This window comes from Dipteris shenzhenensis, chromosome 6 (genome assembly GCF_047967505.1).
Source record: "Dipteris shenzhenensis isolate YYH24624 ecotype China chromosome 6, Dip_SZ_1.0, whole genome shotgun sequence".
NCBI classification, from domain to species: Eukaryota; Viridiplantae; Streptophyta; class Polypodiopsida; order Gleicheniales; family Dipteridaceae; genus Dipteris; species Dipteris shenzhenensis.
The window spans coordinates 61,734-83,041 of NC_141601.1; the positions used below are offsets into that span (position 1 = coordinate 61,734).

Sequence of the window (21,308 nt, forward strand, 5' to 3'; positions counted from 1 at the left end):
CCCTGAAGTTAGGGGGGCACAGTACCAGCCCCTTTACCCTATCAGTCATTTGATCAACAAATCACGATCACCGCTGCCACATCTTGCATGCACTCGCCTGCCACCTTAGACAACCAATCAGCATCGATCGGCTTCCATAATGTGCACCAACCAGCATGCACCACGTCACCCTAAAGTTCAAGGGCTCCTCCCCATGAAGATCACAACGCCAACAAACCCCCCTTGAGCTGATATGGGAAGAATAAAAGAATCAACAAAATTCTTCAAAGAGCTATCAATTGGACAAAAATGCTCAGAACTGGTAACCAACACCTTAAGAGCAAAACAACTCAAAATGTGTGAACACCATAAACACTAAAGAGTAAACTCAAGAACAAGTTCAGGACAGGTGCACCGAAAGAGTATCAAAATGCCCAATCCTGATCTGAGAATGTTGCAAAGTTCGCGTGATCTTCCGATCCACAAGCTTCATAACCTTTGGCTTTCGTCTCGGGTGCTTTCTGCTCCTTTTGCTTTCGCCAGCAATGGTCTTCGTCATGTCCTAGCTTGACACAATGTCCACAAGCCTTCTTCTTTATCTGTTTACCTTTTTCTTTTACTGTATATGCCGTGTCACCGAATGGATGCAGTAAGTCATCTCGCTTTTCCTCTCTTAGGAGCAAAGCTACGCAGTCAAAAAAATCTGCACTTTCATCAAGTCTCAAAATTCTCTTTGTCTCGCTATATTTTGAAGGTAGAGAGTTCAGTAGAATGGCCTTCTTGTCATCAGCTTCTACACCTGACCCCAAATCATGCAATTGTCTGAGAAGAGACCGCATCCTATTCAAAAATGATCCTAGATTCTCATTCTCATTCATCTTTAAGTCGAACAACTCTTGCTTCAGTATTGCTTTAGAATGCTTCATTCGCATGCCAAAAAGCGTTTCCAAATTCTCCAATTTTCAGTAGATAGCTGATTTCTTTACATCAATATGGTGAAAGTAATCTGGTCCAAGCGCTCGTCCAATCAGCCCACTTGCTTTGTCATTCTTCTGGTTCCATGGCAGCAAATCTCGTTCAGACTTTGGCTTCTTTTCTGTACCATCGACTAAACTCCAAAGACCTTTTTGAATTAGATATAGTCAAGTGGCTAGCTGCCAAGACGGGATATTTCGACCTGTGAACTTAACAAGAGCACCTTCAGACTTCTCCTTCTTGGCGAAATACATTTAACCAAAGTAGAAAGACTCAAAGGGATTCAACTATTGCCCTGAAACAGGATTCAGCCAGAATATCGACAGACTTCCTCTTCCTATAATGACCTCGGCTTCGTGGCTTCTTACACTCTCGTGGAAACGCAAGCACCTTGTCATTACTGCTAGTTGACCTTCTCGACATGTGTGACCAAGACACGCTCTTATGCAAACCTCAACCTCCTAGTGTCTACAATCTTCTCCACAGGTTTACGATAGACCGACAACAGAAGCTCGTAGGATTCCCTATCAACGCGCTCTAATACCACTGTTAGATTTTAGACATGCAATAGTTCACACGGCTCCCTCTCTCAATTCTGAATTGAATATTCACTTGCACATGAAATATAGAAATTGCAGCTTCACGTTATCATTCGAATGCCTGCACTGCGAAGAAATATAGTGACACAAAAAATGGAGAAAACACTCTTTATTGAAATTGACTCAGAGACAAGACCTCGACACTATATCTAGCTCATGCCTGCGAGGCTTGTTCCTAATTACAAAAACTCAGACACTACTACGGACCCTAGCTCACGTCGTGCGACGACTCAAACACAGAGAAGGAGTTTCAAGAGCTCGGACAAAGAGACCGCTCCTATACGCCATCAGCAAATTTATTGAAATGAGCTTGCCACCACAGCACCGCCTCTCAAAGATCTCCAAACAGTCATGTGGAAACCGCCACGACTCCAGCATGCACCTATCAATCGCTTGATCAACCAATCACGATCACCACTGCCACGTCTTGCATGCACTCGACTGCCACCTTAGACAACCAATCGGCACCACGTCACCCTAAAGTTCAAGGGCTCCTCCCCATGAAGATCACAACGCCAACACTATTGTTGGAAGCATTAAGGTTGAGAAGACCAACCTTACATCTCCCATCAAAAGTAGGATCCATTGTGCATGATACCATGTCCAATCACACGTCGAAAAAAAGAATCCAAAAGTGAAATGCAAGTTCCTCCCCTAGTGCCCAAATCAGGTGACCAAAAGGTATGACTAGATATTAGTTTTCCTAACTTTTCTTCAACTTTTGTTCTTGAATAAGCCCAATGACAGCTGGATAAAGCTGATTACGAATCTGTTGGTGGCTTCGGCAGTGATGAGTACACTCCAACTAACAATCCTCATCACTGAGAGAAAGTAGGTTGGAAAACGTTACCCGATCTGGTGGAAGAAACACATCCCTCTTGTGTACATGATCTCTCGAAACATTTCAGACACGTTTCAATTCTGAAACGCATGTTTCAGTGTAGGCCATCTTCTCCCGGTGGTAGTGATACCCTATAGGCCCTGGTATGTGTCTTGTAGGCATAGTTATAGGCACTTTAGTGTTTTAGTGCCTTTTATGCCACATAGGACATTTAGTCCTATGTGACACCTAGGACACTTAGTCCTACAGTCTATCTTCATGTACTTTGTACTTTCCTTTCACTATTCTAGTTGACGTGACAGCCTTCAGCTTCGACTCTTGTGCTTGCTCCCACGCTCACCGCACCTACACTGGTATCAGAGCTCCTAGGACTTGCTCGCCTGCGCCCGAACCTGCATTGCTCCCAACCTTCAACAGCTCGAGTGGCACCCCCATCCGTACAGTCCGTACAGGTCACGTGCTTTGCCCGTACAACCTCACGTTTTTCGTCAACTGCCCGTCTGCTCGTAGTCCAGCGCCCATCCGTACAATGATATGCACCTGCGCCGTACCTACGCCGTACAACTATACTTACGTAGTACAATTGTACCTACGTCATACAACCTTACCTGCATATGTACATGCTTTCGTACAACCGTACCTACAAGCGTACATGCTTGAAGCTTTCGTACACACGTACCTGCAGGCGTACCTACCTTTGTACAGACGCACTTGCTTCCGTACAAGCGTACCTACAGACGTACATCCGTCCGTACAGCTTGTACCTGCTCCAAGCGTTCCGTACAAGTTTCACACGTGCGAATCTATCTACAGGTTCCATACCTATTTTCGCATTGGTTGTGAACCAGGTTCTTGGTCCTTGCTTGCTATACCCCTTTTTTGGGTCTCACTGCAGTCATCTACAAACATTTGCAGTTTTGGGGCTTTTGTAGGACATTGGGTCACATTTGCAGGACATTGGGTCACATTTGCAAGACATTGGGTCAGATTGCAAGACATTGGGTCACATTTGCAAAATCTCAGCAAAATTTGGAAAAGCAAAGTGACTAGCTGATCAAAAGAGTAGTGGTCTGGATTACCCATGGCCACTAATCGAAGGGTTGTAGCAAACCCTTGATATGTATCTGGCAGTCCATTTAATGTGGAGCCACCTCCTCAATATTGGCAAGTTGTTCCATGAGGTCGTTGACCTTTGTCAGGTATGCATCCATAGAGTCACCTTCATTCATACTAACTTCTTGCAATTGCCTTCTTAAATATGCAACACGTGCCTAATTGCGAATCTGATAAAGAGAAGCCAATTTGTCCCAAGCATCCTTTGCTGTCCTACAAGACCGGATGTGTGGAATAATGATTCTCTTGCATGATAAAGCAATACAGGAATGTGCATTTGCATCTCTTGCATCCCATCTTGATTGTTCCTGAGTTGGAGGAGCAACAACAGGGGTGCTAGAGGATACAGCATCAGGAGGGGTACCCTGTGCAGAGGGACCAGCAGTAGGGGCAGCAACTGGAGCATTGGCTGGCCTCAGATCAACCCCAGAAACAATATTCCAAAAATGCCTTGCAACAAGAATATGTTTCATGAGATAAGACCACATCGGATAGTTGGTGCCATCCAACTTATCATCTTCATGAAGAATGCCAAATAGATCATGAATGTTGCCAGCCATTGCAAATGGGATACCCTGAAAAGAAAAGACCTGAAAACACAAAAGCCTTAAGACTATGACTGCAAAGAGCTGGCTGTCCAGAAAATGACAGCAAATGTGTGCAAGTAAATGTTCTGCAAATTTCCAGCCCAAATCAAAGGGCAAATGCAAATTTGACCCAAATGTGACTGTGTCAGGCAATGACCACTGCAAAAATCAGCAAATCTGGCAAAAGCCCCAAATGCAATGAGGGCAAAAAAGCCAAAAAGAGGGCAAATACAAAAAAGCATGAAGAGCAAAGTCGTGCTAATAGGCAAGCTACTATTCCTGATCATGCATTTGCTTCACAGCAAACAAGAAAAGGCAAGGCTTCCAAGCCTATGGGCAAGCCTAAATATCCGCCTAGCAATGGCAATTCCTCCAATGCGTCTAAACATACAACAGATTAGTCAAAGAAGAAAAGATGCAACTATTGTCGCAAGCCAGGAGATGACATTTCAGAATGCAGGAAGCGCATTGCTTCGGAGAAAAAGAAAGTAGGATTGACAGTTAATGCCTCACATGCAATTGAATCCCACGAGCCAGCAGATGCCTCACATGCACATGCTCTCCAGGATGATTGGGCATGGGCTGTCCATTGCTCCTTTGATCCCTCCCAAGTTGATGCATTCTTTACTGCTAATGATGCTCAGTCTTTCTATTTTGATAGTGGTGCTTCCAAGCACGTCACATCTTGCAAACAATTGTTTCATTCCTTAGCTAATGCACCTCGAGGGGGGCCTGTCACATGTGCTAATAATGCTTCCTATGCTGTAAAAGGAATTGGAGATGTGCAGCTCACATCCATTTCAAGCCATCCTGTCACTTTGACTAATGTTCTTTTTGTGCCCGGAATTGAAGTCAACTTGATTTCAATTTCAGCAATTGCCACTTCAGGTTTCAGAGTGATTTTTGATGGATACAGATGCCTAGTATATGATCTTCATGATGACAATGACATAGTTCTCACTGGCACTTTGAAAAAGGGGCTTTATCACCTTGATGATCACTCAGCTGCACTCTCTATTGAAGCATTTGCTATTTCAGATTCACAACTTGCTGAAACTCATCTTTGGCATGAGAGAATGGGTCATCTCAATTATAGAGCTCTATGTGTGTGAGGGTTGTCTTTTGGGTAAGATGCATCGGTTTGCTTTTCGAAAGAATTGTCCAAAATTCTCACAAAGGAAATTGCAGCTAGTGCACAGTGATGTATGTGGCCCAATGAGGACAAATGCCATTGGGGGGTACAAATATTTCATAACTCTGATTGATGACTTCACAAGATATTGCTGGGTATATGCTTTAAAAGCCAAATCTGAAGTGTTCTCATGCTTTCCGAGGTGGCTGAATATGGTTGAGAACGAATCAGGATGCAACCTTGTCACCCTCAACATAGATAGGGGGGGAGAGTATATGTCAAACGAGTTTAATGCATTTTTGTCTTCACGGGGCATTGTTCACTCATGCACTACTCCTTACACTCCTCAGCATAATCCTGTTCTTGAAAGGAAGAACAGGTCCACTATGGAGATGGCCAGATGCATGCTTAAGGCCAAGTCCTTGCCCAATAAAATTTGGCTTAATGCAATGATGTGTGCCAACTATGTGCTGAATAGATCACCTACGAGGGCATTGAGGACTGTTACAAAGGCAGGAAGCTTCACTTTCACACATGAGAGTTTTTGGGTCTCTTGCATATGTTCATGTACCATCTCAGCTGAGACATAAGCTTGATGACAAGGCAATCAAATGCATATTTATTGGTTACAGCCAGGAGAGGAGAGGGTATCGGTTATACCAACCAAATACTAGAAACATTATTGTCAGTAGAGATCTAATCTTTGCTTAACATTCGGCTTCTCCTCTTGTGGACTGCAAAGCTAAGCCAAAAGTTGACATGTTTGATGCCTTTATCTCTTGGTTACCTCTGCGTCTTTCAGAGGGAGACTTTGACCAGCAACATGAGCCTCTTGCAAGCCCTCCAACAAGCAATGATCAGCCAGTACCCCATGCTGATTTGCAGGTTTCTCTTCCAGCACAAAATGATCCCACTATTCATGATGCACTGATTGAAGAAAGAGCTGTCAATAGACAGCAAAGGCAAGTTCCCAGATGGCTTCTTAACACATTGAGGGACAGCAAACAAGATCAACCTCACGCTGCCCGGACAAGATCAGGGAATAGACAGATGCATGGTCATTTTCTTGATTTTGCACTCCTTGCTACAGCTTGCAATGAAGAGCCTTTGTGCCATAAAGATGCTTTTGACAGCAAAGAGTGGATGGATGCAATGAGAGCTGAGCTACAATCTATTGCCAAAAATGACACATGGGAATTAGTAGATCTCCCTCCCGGCAAGCATGCCATTGGTACCCGGTGGGTCTACAAGTTACGGCAAGCATGCCATTGGTACCCGGTGGGTCTACAAGTTAAAAAGGAAATCTGATGGCAGCATAGATCGACACAAAGCCTGTCTTGTTGCAAAAGGGTATGCCCAACAACAAGGCATTGACTTTGAGGAGACCTTTGCTCCCACTTCCAGGATTACTACTATTAGATGTGTTATTGCCATTGCAGCCCATCACCATTGACAAGTTGACCAGCTTGACATCAAGACTGCCTTTCTTCATGGGGATCTGCAGGAAGAAGTTTATGTGACACAACCTCCTAGCTTTGAGGTTGTTGGTTCTGAAAACAAGGTATGCCGGCTGAGAAAAGCCCTTTATGGTTTGAAGCAGGCACCCAGGGCATGGTATGCCAAAATTTATGCGCACTTACTGTCCCTTGGTTTTCAGAATAGCCCCACAGAGCCCACTCTTTATGTCCGTGGGAGTGGATCTGACTTTTTAGTGCTGATTTTATAAGTGGATGACATGCTGATCATGGGCCCTGATACTCAGCATATTGCAGCTTTGAAGGCTGATTTGCAGCAAGCTTTTGAAATGTCAGACATGGGACAGCTGCACTATTATTTGGGCATTCAGTTTGCTCATGTTAAGGGGGGTATCATGATGTCACAGTCCATGTATATTGGACAACTCCTTGATCGTTTTCAGTTTGAGGATTGCCAGCCAATCTCTACTCCAGTGGACCCTGGCTTCAAATTTTCAGCTCATGATGGGAGCCCACCATGTGATATCACTCTTTACCACAGCAGGCTGTTGGATGCCTCATTTACTTATGCCACACCAGACCTGACTTACAGTATGCAGTATCCTAGCTCAGCAGGTTCATGCACATGCCCAGTTCACAGCATTGGCAAGCAGTGAAGAGAGTCTTCATATATCTCAGAGGCACTCAGGATTTATCCCTCTTCTATGGTGATCAGGGTTCACTTACCATACATGCTTACACGGATAGTAACTGGGCAGGTTGTTCCGACACCAAAGTGTCACATACCGGCAACCGTTTTTTGCTTGGCAGTTCATGTATCTCTTGGCTCAGCAAGAAGCAACCAATAGTTGCCACATCCAGCTGTGAGGCTGAGTACAGGGCAGCCTTCACCGCTATAGTAGAGTGTGTCTGGCTTCGACAGTTACTTACAGATCTTGGTATTCGCCAGACGTCCTCCACTATGGTCTACACTGACAGCCAGAGTGCTTTGGCCATTGCACGTAATCCAGTGTTTCATGCGCGTACCAAGCACATTGAAGTTCACTATCATTATGTTCGAGAGCAGTTGTCAGCAGGAGACATAAGAGTTGTCCTACCTTCCCATAGAGGACAACATAGCAAATATGTTTACAAAGGCACTTCCTCGTCCCAAGTTCGAAGTCTTCTGACAGGCTTTACACTTTGGTTCCCTTTGTTACATGATCTGACATACCTTGTATATTCATAGGTTACTATATCCTTTTGGATGAACATGTGCCATCATGACCAGAAAATACCAGGTATTCTGAGACGTTTCCAGAATACTTCAGCCCATACCATAGAGGGGGTTTGCAGGCCATCTTCTCCCGGTGGTAGTGATGCCCTATGGGCCCTGGTATGTGCCTTGTAGGCATAGTTATAGGCACTTTATTGTTTTAGTGCCTTTTATGCCACATAGGACATTTAGTCCTATGTGACACCTAGGACACTTAGTCCTAGTGTCTATCTTCATGTACTTTGTACTTTCCTGTCACTATTCTAGTTGCATGACAGCCTTCAGCTTCAACTCTTGTGCTTGCTCCCACGCTCACCGCACCTACATTCAGGGCCCGAGAAAACACCCAAATGTCAAAAAGCCCCAAAATTGCTCCAAATCGTACAACACGCGTCGATTCTAAGAAAGCAAGCTCCGCGTATCATTTTCGAGAAAGCAAGCTCCACGATTCCAATGCCTAAAATCGGCCATCAACCCATACAAACTATACAAGCCATACTCCAAATGCAGCAACATACAATCCGTGCAACAACAGCCAGCCCTTTGTAATAGCTAGCTCGAGTTGGCTCTTGCATCTCCAAGATTCAGCCCTGCTTCACGAATACCTATTGCCAAGTAACTTGTGCATGGTGACGTGGTCTTCCAAAAATATCTTCATCATCTTTCTTGACCTCCACACTTGGGCTGTTTCTTCCAATCCATGTTTCTACCCTCAAAAATGTGCCCACTGCCATGCAAATCAATTTTGCATTTTTAGCTTTCAAGTTTCCGCGCAGCCTGCAAGGTCTTGACACTTCCTACACAGTGTAAGCTAAGGCTAAGGCTTTTTTCCTGTTTTTGCAAGCAACAAGATGCCTCATGATTCGCTATGGGAAAATGTCACTTCTGAGGCCAAGTATGGCACCTCAAGTTCTCAAAAATGGAAGTGCAACTTATTTGCCGAGCAACATACTGGTAGTGGGACCAGGCTGAAGGCTCACACCTCAGGTTTTGGTGTTGGTCCGTGTGAGCAGGTCCCTAAAGAAATTTTCAACCAACTAAAAAGTGGAAGTTAAGGTCATAGTAATCCCCATCGAGGACCTCCCAGGATGGGAAGATATCGACAAGAGCCAGGTCATGCAGTATCCAAGAGATCTCAGGGTACTACAATGGACTTCGAGGAGTGATAGTCCTAGTTTACATGTTTATAAGTAAGGGTATGTGAAGACACAATGCAAAAGGCCGCCATGAAGGGGGCAACTGGTCAGTTGACAAAGTTGTTTATCTGGTGTGGGATGTCTTTGAACATTGTGCGCACACCTACTTGGAAAAAGGCCATAAGAGCCATCTCACGCATAGGTTGTGAGTGGGATTGTCCCTCTTATCACACCTGGCGCACATCACACTTTGCAAGGAAACGGAGTCTTTGGAGAGGGAGCTGTAACAACTACAAGGCACTTACGAGAAGTATGGATGCACATTGCTATGTGATGGTTGGTCAAATGTGAGGAGAGTATATACAATATTCTCGTATTGTCATGCAGAGGCACTATGTTCCTTCGTGCCATTGCAGGGACCATGGTAACAATTGAATCTATTTGGTCCCACATTCGCCAGGTATCTATGAAATTGGACCTAAAAACATTGTTCAAGTCATCACAAATCATTAATGGCTCCAATTATGTGTCTATGGGACACCTACTTGAGGAAGAGTTTCCTAAAATTGTTTGGTCACCCACAACCTTGATCTCTTGATTGAAGATATAGGGAAGATTCATTGGGGGAGCAGTCGTTTCTCTACAGCATCAAGCATGGTGAAACTTTGTCACCAAGAGACCAAAGGTTTTTTAGAATATTCAGGGCAAACAATGATTTGGAGCTCCTAACGCATGCCACCACATGCTTTTCATACATGTTTGGCCTATCACGCACTGTGGTGTGTCGTGAGTGGTTCACGTGGGATGATGGGGAGGAACCCAAGTCTATTGCATTTGGTCAGGAAGTTTTGCGAGACACTTGGTGGCGAGATGTACACGCCCTTGAGTAGGCCCTAAACCCTATATAGTGTCTTGCAATTCACAGATATGGAGGGTCGCACCATTGGTCTTGAAGCTTCTATATGAGGAGTCCTTGGATGCTTGCACTGTTTTACAGCCCGAGAGGTTCTTCTCTAACTAGTAACCAAGCAAATTTTGTCTTGCTACTTGCATTATTTTTTTTAATTTTTCATTACTCAAGAGTCAAATCGCAATGCTTGCTAAGATCATGTTGCATCCTTAACTTTTGAACCCTTATGTAGGGTTCAAGAAATATACAAATATGGAACAACCGTTGGCGGTTTCATAGACTAATCCATGCAGTCACATATATATTGTTGAAATATGAAGCCAAAGTGAGTCTAAAATGAGTGTTCTAGGTGGTCTAGGTGTGGTTTTATGGTCTAGTGAGTCCTATACATGCCACGTGTCATATTGGGAGTGATCCAATATACACTATGGATTTCTAGAGTCTAGTGTCACACTATATAGTGTTGTACTTGTCTTGAGTCTTTTCACATCAATCAACATCAAGCTCTTTTGGTATCATGTGAGTACTTGTCCACTCTTTCATTTTCTTTCCATTTCATTTCGATTATGCTTGTTATCTTTCCTTTCCATTCCTAGTGTTAGCTTGCTTCTCTCCCTACCACTATGATCTTTCATGTGGTATCAGAGCCATATTCCTAGCCCTGCTCTCTCTTTCCCTTTCCCTTCCAAGAGTTTGAGGTGAGGGAGGCCAATGAAGCTACTCTACCTCCTCCTTAGAAGGCTGCCCTCTTCTCTCCTTCCTTGAGCTCTCTTCTCCATGCCATGATCTGCCACCTCTCTTCTCCTTCCTTCAGCTACATCTTTCTATGACCTGCGGATGATGTGACACTTCTATCCAGATCTAGAAGTAGAATCACGGCTTTGTGTCTTCAGCAAAGTTGTAGAGGACCTTGAGTACTACAAATTTCGTTTTTACATCATTGCAATCCGAGTTTTCTATGAAAAGTTATAGCCCTTGCAAGAAGTGACGAAATTTATTTCTGCGCGCGGATTTTGTTCTGGAGCTCAATGATTTGATAGCCCAAGCATGATGCAGCCAGCTCAACGTGGAGCTGTCCATCCTCTTCATCGTTGACCTTTGCTCCAGCCCGTCATTTGCTCCTTCTGCCCGACATTCTCTTAGAGCTGTTGCCCACAAGTTGGTACTCGTATTCTGCCCGTCATTCTCTTGGAGCTGCTGTCCTTCTACTTCTGTCTGCCATGAAGAAGTTCCAGACTTGCTCCAGCTCATGAAGAACTTATCAAGGTTATCTTTCCATAGTTACACTTGCATTTCTACTCTTTTCCAACCATGGAGTCTTCCAAATCAACTACCATTTCGTTCAAGAAGTTTAATGGTAAGAATTTCACTACATGGCAAACAAAGATGCATCTTGTACTTATGAAAGATGAAGTGTGGAATGTTGTGCGTGGCAAGAAGAAAAAGCCACAATCAGATGAAAAGAAAATTGCACACTGGGAGAATCTAAATGACAAAGCTTTTTCTCTCATTGGTTTGGGGTTGGGTGATGACGTTACTGAAGGCCCTTGTAGGGGAAGATGATCAAGTTGCTGTGCTCCTCTCGAGCATTGAGGAAAATTCTAAGTACCGGGAGATCATACCAGCATTGCGTGTGACACAAATGGGTTATCATGATATGGTTGCTATGCTCATTGATCATGAAAGACGGTATGCAGACACTCCGAACTCCACTGTACTATACTCCAAGGGCAAAGGCAAAGGCAAATTCAAGCCTTTCAAATGCAATCACTATGGGAAGCTTGGTCACACCGAGGATCGCTGCTTCCAAAAGCTTGCCAAGCAATAACACAAGGATCATGTCAACTTGGTTGGGGCTGCAACAAGTGAAGACGAAGAAGAAGATGATGCTTCGACACCAACTCATGCTCTTACTGCCGACATTAGAGATCTCTCTCTATTCCGAGGTCTGTGTACCTGATGATCGGGACTTTTGTTTCTGATCTATTTTTATTAATTCTACAACTTGATGTATTTTGGCGTCCTCTACCCTGGGTGGTCTCCCTAAAATGATATGTATTGAGTGTTTGGTTTTCATGAGTCTAAAGGTCCTATGCCTTGGATAGTCCTCCTAAAAAGATGTATTGGTTTTCCTATTTTGGTGTGTGGCTTCCTAACGTGTCTTGTTATGAAGCCAAGGGGGGATGCACTATGGGAGCCATATGTATTGGCTTTGATAGGTCTCGTTATCAGGCCTGAAAGATAAGAACCCTACCAATTCTAGGGCCAAAATGCCATACTTCTCACTCTTTCATTGAAAATTTGCACTTCTTTGCAAATTGCAGAGACATATGCCATGAAAGTTTTGTCGCAAGATTATAGTTCCGGCCCATGTGAGAACTTGAAGTACTTCGGCTCTCTTTCACACAACGAAGAGAAACACGCTCGCAATTGCTAGAGCAAAAGGGGAATCCCATCAAGCCACAACAAGTCAATCAAATAGAATTGAAATCAACAAAACCAAGGACATTCCAGACATTCCTCAAAAGGAGAGAGACATTTACTCCATGCTCTATAAGGAGATTACAGCTCCATCTCATGCGACAAGATCTTCTCAAAGGGCTAGTGCCAATGCTGCACCACCTCCAAGAAGAGATTTCCATATCATTCCGCCAGGGATGCCCTCTCACCCCCTTCTTGTATTTATTCGTGGCTGAAGCAACGAGCAGATATTTGAAATCTCATGCAGACATCATTGGACTGAGACTTCCCCTCAGACTGGTTGAGGAAATCTTGGACAGTGAGCTGGATATTAATAACACCGCTCCCCCAGTGCAAGCCTCACGACCCCAACTCACCTTCAAGAGACCCATCTCGTCAACGGATCCTGCAAGCGCATCATTTAAGGTGCACAATGAGATTATGTCAAGGGAACTCTTTCTTGAGTCCCTTTAGCGCTCCAAGAGAGCACATCCTGAGAAGGAACATAAGCGCAAGTGCTCTTGTCCATACATGCACATCCCAGGTACTGTGGTTATCAAGGTCATCACTCGTGGTGCCGAAGGAGAAGACAGTCTGACATGTTATGTTCAACACTTACCCTTTTTAACTCAGTTCGACTTGTTCTGGATAATAACTCCCTATGTTACTTCTCCCCGATAGTACTGGTCAGGGGTAGAGAACTTTTGATATAAAGACTTGTCTCTCTTTTGACTTTATAATATAAACACGCATTTTTGGGAAAAAAATGTCTCACACTCGTCAAAGAGGATGCCCTACCGATAGGAAAACCAATAACCATGTTACTAAATATGGAAGGCACAAACCCTACCTCTCCAAAATCAACTTGTGTTGGAATATGAAGCCAAAGTGAGTCTAAAATGAGTGTTCTAGGTGTGTTTTATAGTCTAGTGAGTCCTAGACATGCCACATGTCATATTGGGAGTTATCCCATATACACTATGGCTTTCTAGAGTCTAGTGTCACATTACATATTGTTGTACTTGTCTATTGTCTATGACATCAGTCAACATCAAGCTTTATACTATGTGAGTATTTTGGTTATCATTGCCTAGCACTTGTTCTTTCATTTGCTTTCCATTTTGCCTTTCCATTATGCTTTCCATATTTCCATTCCGTTCCTAGCTTGCTCCATGTCTCTTCATATGGTATCAGAGCCATGTTCCTAGCCCTACTCTCTCTTTCCCTTTCCCTTCCAAGAGGTTGAGGTGAGGGAGGCCAATAAAGCTACTCTACCTCCTCCTCCTTGGAAGGCTGCCCTCTTCTCTCCTTGCTTGAGCTCTCTTCTCCACGCCATGATCTGCCACCTCTCTTCTCCTTCCTTCAGCTACATCTTTCTATGATCTGCGGACGATGTGACGCTTCTATCCAAATCTAGAAGCAGAATCACGGCTTTGTGTCTTCAGCAAAGTTGTAGAGGACCTTGAGTGCTACAAATTTCGTTTTTATATCATTGCAATCCAAGTTTTCTGTGAAAGTTACAGCCCTTGCAAGAAGTAACGAAATTTATTTCTGTGCGTGAATTTTGTCCTGGAGCTCAATGATTTGACAGCCCAAGCATGATGCAGCCAGCTCAACGTGGAGCTGTCCATCCTCTTCATCGTTGACCTCTGCTCTAGCCCGCCATTTGCTCCTTCTGCCCGACATTCTCTTGGAGCTGTTGTCCACGTTGCCTCTGTCTTCTCTGCCCGTCACTTGATGTGAGCTCTTGACATTAGATTGCGGTTACTCCTTCATGTGACTACTCCAAACTTTGGTGAAGACCACTCCACTACTCCGACACACTCCACTACAGTGATCTCTCTGATTAGTGCATTACGTCGAGCTTGATGTAGACCACTCTACATCAACAAGTGACTTCTTCAACATTGCTTATTTGAATGGTGCCTAAGGGACTTCGCATTGATTGACTTCCCGATTGGTCGTGGTAACTGAGCCTTCTACTTCAACATTGGTGACTCTCCTTCCGGCATTTTGAGAGTCACCATGTGATTGCTCCATGTAGCTACCCCATGGACTTCACCGACTCATATTTTGGGACATTCCTACCTAGCGCTTCATCGACTCACAAGGATGTGCACACATGTGCATTAGCTACTTGGAGGACATCTCTTTCACAAAGAGCTATTTTTATTTATTACTACACGCTTGATGTATTTTGGGGTCCTCTGCCCTGGGTAGCCCCCCTAAAATAATATATATTGAGTGTTTGGTTTTCATTGAGTCTAAAGGTCCTCTACCTTGAATAGTCCTCCTAAAAAGATGTATTGGTTTTTCTATTTTGGCGTGTGGCTTCCTAACATGTCTTGTTATGAAGCCAAGGGGGAATGTACTATGGGAGCCATGTATTGGCTTTGATAGATTTAGAGGGGGATGTATTGTGCTTTCCATATTTCCATTCCGTTCCTAGTTTGCTCCATGTCTCTTCAACTTGACGAGAGAGAGTTCCTCTAGAAGAGAATACAACATCGAAATCTGTAATATCCCTGCCTGCAAAAGGGCTAACGAGATACGAGCCGCATCCTTTCCTCAATTTTATGATGGGATTATGGGAGAACTGAAGTGGAAGGGGGCTGCTCGGACAGGCAACCACAACATGGGGAATGATCTAAAGAAACATCATCATTGGTCACGCCTAAAACAACGTCAAGGGCAGCATGGGCCATGATCTGAACTGAATCAAGGGCATCATTGGCCGCAACTAGAACTGGAATAAACTAGCCACAACTAGAGCTCCGCCAAGAACAAGAGAAGGGTCCTTCTAGAGAAGTACCGACTCTACCCGCAATCCAATGGAAAACCCTAGGGGTGGGCTGTGTAGTTAGTGCTACACGTGCAGGAGGTGAAGATGGAGCGCTACGAGGAAGGGGCTGCACACCAAACGACTTATTTGCCCTTTCCTTCTTCTTTGAGCAATCTCTAGAAAATGCCCAAAGGTCCTACAAATCCGACATTGATCATGTTGCCCATGGTCTCGACACTCTACCGAAAAAGAGAGCGATCCGGACGCTAGAGCATAATGTGGTCATCTAACATGTTAGGGTTAGACACAATATTATGTGACCCGTGTGTCCTCCTCTACAAGGTCGAAACACAACGTGAAAGGTGTAATGAAAATCATCCTAGATCCAAGCATCAAGTGGCTAGCCTTGGACACTATGCTTGCGGCTCTAGGGAATCAAAGCCACCGGACGGAAACCTCATCGCAATAAACAAACATGGGAAAGGCAAGGGGTGAGGTATGAAGGTAAGGCAACAAAGATCGAGTCCCTAGCCTATGATCGGGAAGGGTGGGATCCATGGATGCGTTAAAAGATGGTGGCAGAGCTCTCGAACTCCACATCCTTTTGAAGCTGCAGCAACTCGTCTTTTGAAAATGTGCAAGTTCTCGCGGCCAGTGGAAGGGGCTGACATTTTTCAATTAAGGATGGGAAGCCGACACAAACACAGTGACATTCCATCCATCAAAGGACGAGAGGATGAGGGAAGGGGCTGAGAGGCAGAGAGGAAGCAGGAAAGAGGCTGAAAGGGGAGGGGCTGAAGGGGAGAGGCTGAGACAAGAGGGGCTAAGAGGGGAGGGGAGGTGCTGAGAAGGCTGAGGGGAGGGGCTGAGAGGGAAGGAGGCTGAGAGGGGAGGGAGTGGAGAGGGAGGGCAGGTGGGGGATAGTGGTGCCTTTTTCTACAGCAGCCGTACAGGATAGTTCAAGGAACAAATTTCAGCCGACTTTTCTCCCTCCCAAGCGTTATAATGGTTTGAGCATTCACATTTTGCTTACTCGGAATAAGTTTTTGGCATGTGTATTACATATTAGAGAAAAGGTAGTCAATTTTTTCTCCTTAACATTGCTTCTGGCACGTCATGCTAGAGGAAAGCAGGTCCCCTATAGGCAGATTTTCAAGGGATTCTTGTGTGACCTGATGGGCAAGGCATCATGCTCCTCATCTAGACCTTCTATCTTTCAGGAGCAGGCCTTTCTGTGTTTTTTCGTTGATCTGTAGTAAGGATTGGGAGTGACATTTGTCACCCACCTCATGAGCAGGGTTTTGAGAGGCTACAGATTGAGTTTGTTCTCTCCGCCTCTGTTGTGATTGCTTCTTGGTTTTGTGGAGGTTTGGGACAGAGACAGCTCTTGAACCTCTGCTATAATGTACTTATCCCACCTATGTTTTACTTTGTAATAAATGGGATAAATTGTTTCTTACTATTACAAAAATGTACACCCATTTAGAATTGACTATTTAATATATTCAGTTAACAATAAAGAACTTTTGCAATCATAGCAGCAACAAGATAGATTAATATGAGAACGCTGGTTATAACTAAGCCAAACAAGTCTGGTCATGCTTTTGAGTCATGGATCATTGCTTCAAGAGCAACTGTCATTTTGCTCCTCTTTTTCTAGCTTGGTAAGAGGATTGAAATGATAATATTGAGGTAGGAGACTCCAAACTTTATCAAATTAAAGATATGCGCAACATACCAATACGGAAAGGGTTCTAAGTGTTATGTATGTTCCAAGTCCAAAAAAGAACCTTCGTGCCATTACTGAGAGGAATAAGAGGGTCCAATATGATGTCCAATTTGATGAAGGTGAATGTCCCATACAAAACAAGGTTGATAACTTTAAAATGATAGCCAGAGGAGTTGAGGAAGAAGGCTTATATAAGCTAGCATAGTCTATACAAGACTTCAAAAGCCTATATCTCCCAACTGGATGTGAAAGAAGTATTATGGCATGAAAGGTTTGGATACTTGACATGCAAAACTTGGTTTCTATGAATATGAAAGGCTTTTTAAGTGGCCTACCTCATCTTTCACACGGGAAGAATGTTTGGTATAATATGAGTTTAGGTCAATCGCTCTTTACCCCTAGTGAAGTAATGCATATCCAGCCATGTCCCTTGATCATATCTCTGTGTGCTTGAAGGTCATTTTTGGTAAGCAAGCACAAAACTTGTCATGCATAACCCAAAGAAGCACATCTTAATAATCTTGTGGAAGTTTGAGGGCCAAAAGAGTACTTGCACGCAGATGCAATAACAGTACAAGTACTAAAAAGAAAAGGGATAGGCCAGGCGAAAAAGACCGAGCCACGCAGAATCAGTTAAGCTTCACGTAAGCTTAAAATTACCCGCAATGTCGGTATTCCTTCCAAGAGAGTTGCAATGCTCCAAGTAGCAAATGGTGGATTATATACCTGCAATTGACCTTCAAAGTAAGTAGGGAAGTACTAGCTTGTTTATTACCAAACTGTCTTCTTGCTAAATTTGTGACAACCAACAGGACATACTAACAAGTTCGTCAATATCAAACTCACACATATGCAATGAAACAAAAGATTAATGGAGCAACTTAGCCAATTAAAACTTTTGAACGATACTCAACCTAGAGGCTATTTCAATAATACCTTCTAGGGAACTCCCTGTAAGCTTCAAAATTACCTCTCCTGGGGTAGTAAAGGCGGCAGACCTCCTTCCACCCCTGAAATCCCAAGCATGAATTTGTCCCAAGCTGCTTCCAACATATACAACCTGCACAATAAATCAAAAACTCTTACAAAAAATTGCAATAATAGCACATTTCGCTCTAGCATCAAGCCCCGTACAGGACAACGTGGAGAAAGAAAACAGCGGTAAGGCATGTTTAGGACAGCACAATTTCCCTGCAAACAATGCATCCCGCATGATCTCTTGATGAAAATTAATAGATCTAACCCAAAAAGGTTCCTAGTTCATACCCAAGATTGAACTTAATTTTATTAGCCACGGCCAAAAAAAGTTAATAGACTGGCTGCTACTCCTCCCCGGCTGCTCCACTTGCTGCCTCTCCCTAGCTCTCCCCTCATCCTCTAGCCTCCGCCCTCCGCCCTTCCCTCTCGCCCCTCAGCTGCCTTCACCTCCCCTCCGTCAGCCTCCTCCCCCCCTGCCGGCCTGCTCCCCCTCACCGGCCTGCTCCTCCCTCCCCCACTGTCCTCCTCCCCACCGGCCTGTTCCCCCTCGCCGGCCTGCTCCTCCCTCCCCCGCTGGCCTTCTCCCCGCCAGCCTGCTCCTCCGACCCCCACAGGCCTTCCTCCCCCGCGGCACTTCCGCCCCCCCGCGGGTCTCCTTCTCCCCCCCGCGGCACTTCTGCCGGGCCTCCTCTCAACAACCTCGGGCTGTCTCCTCCACCTCCACCTCTCTACTCCTACCTCCTATCCTAGCCTCTCCCCCCCCCTCCTCTCTACTCCTACCCCCTATCCTAGCCTCTCCCCCCCTCCACCTCTCTACTCCTACCTCTAGTCCTAGCCTCTCTCCCCCTGCTTCAGCCTTCTTCTTCCCCCTCTCTTCCCTCAACCTTCACCCTCTCCTCCCCTTTCTCTCGGCCCCTGCTCGCACCTCCCCTCCGCCCTGCTCGCACCTCCTCGGCCCTTGCTCGCACCTCCCCTCCGCCCTACTCGCACCTCCCCTCCGCCCCTGCTTGCCATCCCATCTGCAGCTCCTCCATCCGCAGCCCGTTTGGCTGCGCCTCCACATGCAGCAGCCCCCCCGTGTCGCTGCGCCTCCATCTGCCCTGCTGGCTGCGCCTCAGCCACCCCCATTTGGCTGCTCCTCCCTCTACTCCGCCCCAACCCACTGCAGCTGCTCCCCCGGCTCCGCCCTCTGCCCGCTCCTGCTCCTTCGCCTCTGCGGTTGCTCCGCCCATCCGCCTTTGCTGCCCGCCGCCCACTGCAGCTCCTCCCTCCGCTGCTGCAGCTCCTCCGTCCGTGGCAACTCCCTCTCCGCCCTGCCCCGCTAGCCTCTCCACCTTGCCCCTCTGCCTCTCGCTAGGCCGCTAGCCTCTCCGCTCCCTACCGCTAGCCTCTCTGCCCCTCCGCCCTGCCCGCTAGCCTCTCCGCTCCCTCCCACTAGCCTCTCCCGCTAGCCTCTCGCTAGCCTCTCAGCCCTGCCCGCTGGCCTCTCCGCTCCCTACCACTAGCCTCTCCCGTAGCCTCTTCGCCTTGCCCCTCCGGCCCTCTCGCTGCCCCTCCCAAGCTGCTCCTATTTTTTTTCCCCCTCCGCCTGCAGCTCTGCCCTCCTGCAACCCCTCCTTTGCCCGCTACTACCCCCCCTCATAATGAATGGCAAAGGGGGATGAGGAGGACAGGGGACTAGGCGCGAGACCCTTCGGTCCAAATTCACGTACGCGAGGAGATGGGGAAGGGGAACGGTGATAAAGGAAAAACACAAAAGCAACTCAGCTTGGAGGACTTCAACAAACGTAGCAACCAGAGCGATTTGACAGTGGACAGCACCGCGGCCCAGAAGAAAGGGGCCCACCAGAAGCCCATGCCGCTCACCACATCCTCGACCTCTATGGTTACCACCATTATTTCACCACCATCATCTACGCCACCTCTCTCCTCCCCCTCTCCTGCATCATCATCACAGGTCTCCTCTCCAGTAGCCCCACCACTAGCCCAACCGGCCATGGCTCCACAGTACTTTTCCCTCATATCCCCTCTACCTCTCAGTCAACCACCCTTCATCACCTCGTCCGGCCTTGCTACTCCTACATACCACTCCCCCGCCCAGATCACGCTGTCCCCACCCCCAGTACAACCTCAGCAGCCCACCTTCATTCCAACCCCTCCCGAGATCCAGTTCCCACTTGGACTAGGATATCTTAGGCCCCCACCAGATGCTTGGGACTCCCTATTGGCTGAGATACATAGCATCCGGACCCGTCAAGCAGAGCTGACACATTACACTCAGGAGCAGGCCCGATACACCCCCAAGAGCAGGCCCGCAAGATACACGAGCAAGGCACCCTTATCCAACGGCTCAGACACGATATCACACAACTTCGAGAGAAGCTCAGGACCCTGAGAGCAGCGCTTCGAGGGAACCTAGTCACAGAGATGGAGGCACAGATAGCCACGATACAGTCGGCTATAGCAGAGACGACTAGATGGGTGGACGTGGCGAAATGGGAGCCCGCAAAGGCAACCATTTCAGCCACCATACAGGAGCAGCAGCAAAGGGCTTCGAAGGCCCTCAACATATACGAGGGATCACGCGAGACAACACCAGCACCACTACGACGCCCATGGAGGAGGCGATTACCTTTGTGACCACCACCATGGGGGTCCCCGACAACTAGCGACACTCTCACGTCAAGCCGCTCTACGAGAGCATCCCACCTTGTCCATGGGGAAATGGTCCGTGGTCCGAGATGGTAGGTTGTTGACCGGCACCCGCCGGGCTCCCACCCGTACCCCCTAAGGGGACGGGGCCTATGAGACTCAGGTTTCCTAGACCCTACCTTGCACCATTTGGAACTGTAATGGTACCTTATGGTCAGACCCAGGGAACTTCTCGAATCTTACACAGGACGAGACATAGTCTTTTACATAGAGACACACCAGAGCCCAGAGCATCCACTACCAATAGTCAGTGGCTACACATGGGAGTCATCCTTCAGGGATGAGACGAGGGATACAGGAGGAGTTCGAGGATCAAGCGGGGTTGCAGTATTGTACAGGTCTGTCTTCCCTCGCTGGAGCCATCTCCATTGAGAGAAAGGACACACACTCCCGATTCATGTGGACTAGGATCCGACGCACAGCCACTCGTGACCTTTTCATAGCAATATGCCACTTCCCGCCAGACACATCTTACTTCGCCAGAGTGGCATGAGAGGAGGGTGAGACATCGCCATATGCACCCTTACATCAAGATATCCCAGACCTTTCAGCCAGCGAGCAAGTTCTCCTTGTTGGGGACTTTCACTCCAAGACGAGCTCAAGACCTTGGCGAGGATCTTGTATGCAGTATCAAGCAGAGTGATC

The 21,308-nt window shown here is 46.3% G+C and overlaps 1 protein-coding gene across 1 annotated transcript in view; it reads right to left on the reverse strand.

Moving 5' to 3' along the window:
- Window positions 1–21,308, reverse strand: part of LOC147900606 (Transducin/WD40 repeat-like superfamily protein) — a 109,306-nt gene that overhangs the window by 26,547 nt on the left and 61,451 nt on the right. The window contains exons 11-12 of the mRNA XM_087375908.1: window positions 17,944–18,033; window positions 17,634–17,699 (exon numbers count right to left, since the gene is read on the reverse strand). Of these exons, the coding sequence (XP_087232034.1) occupies window positions 17,634–17,699; window positions 17,944–18,033 (156 nt within the window). The remainder of the gene's footprint in view (window positions 1–17,633; window positions 17,700–17,943; window positions 18,034–21,308) is intronic.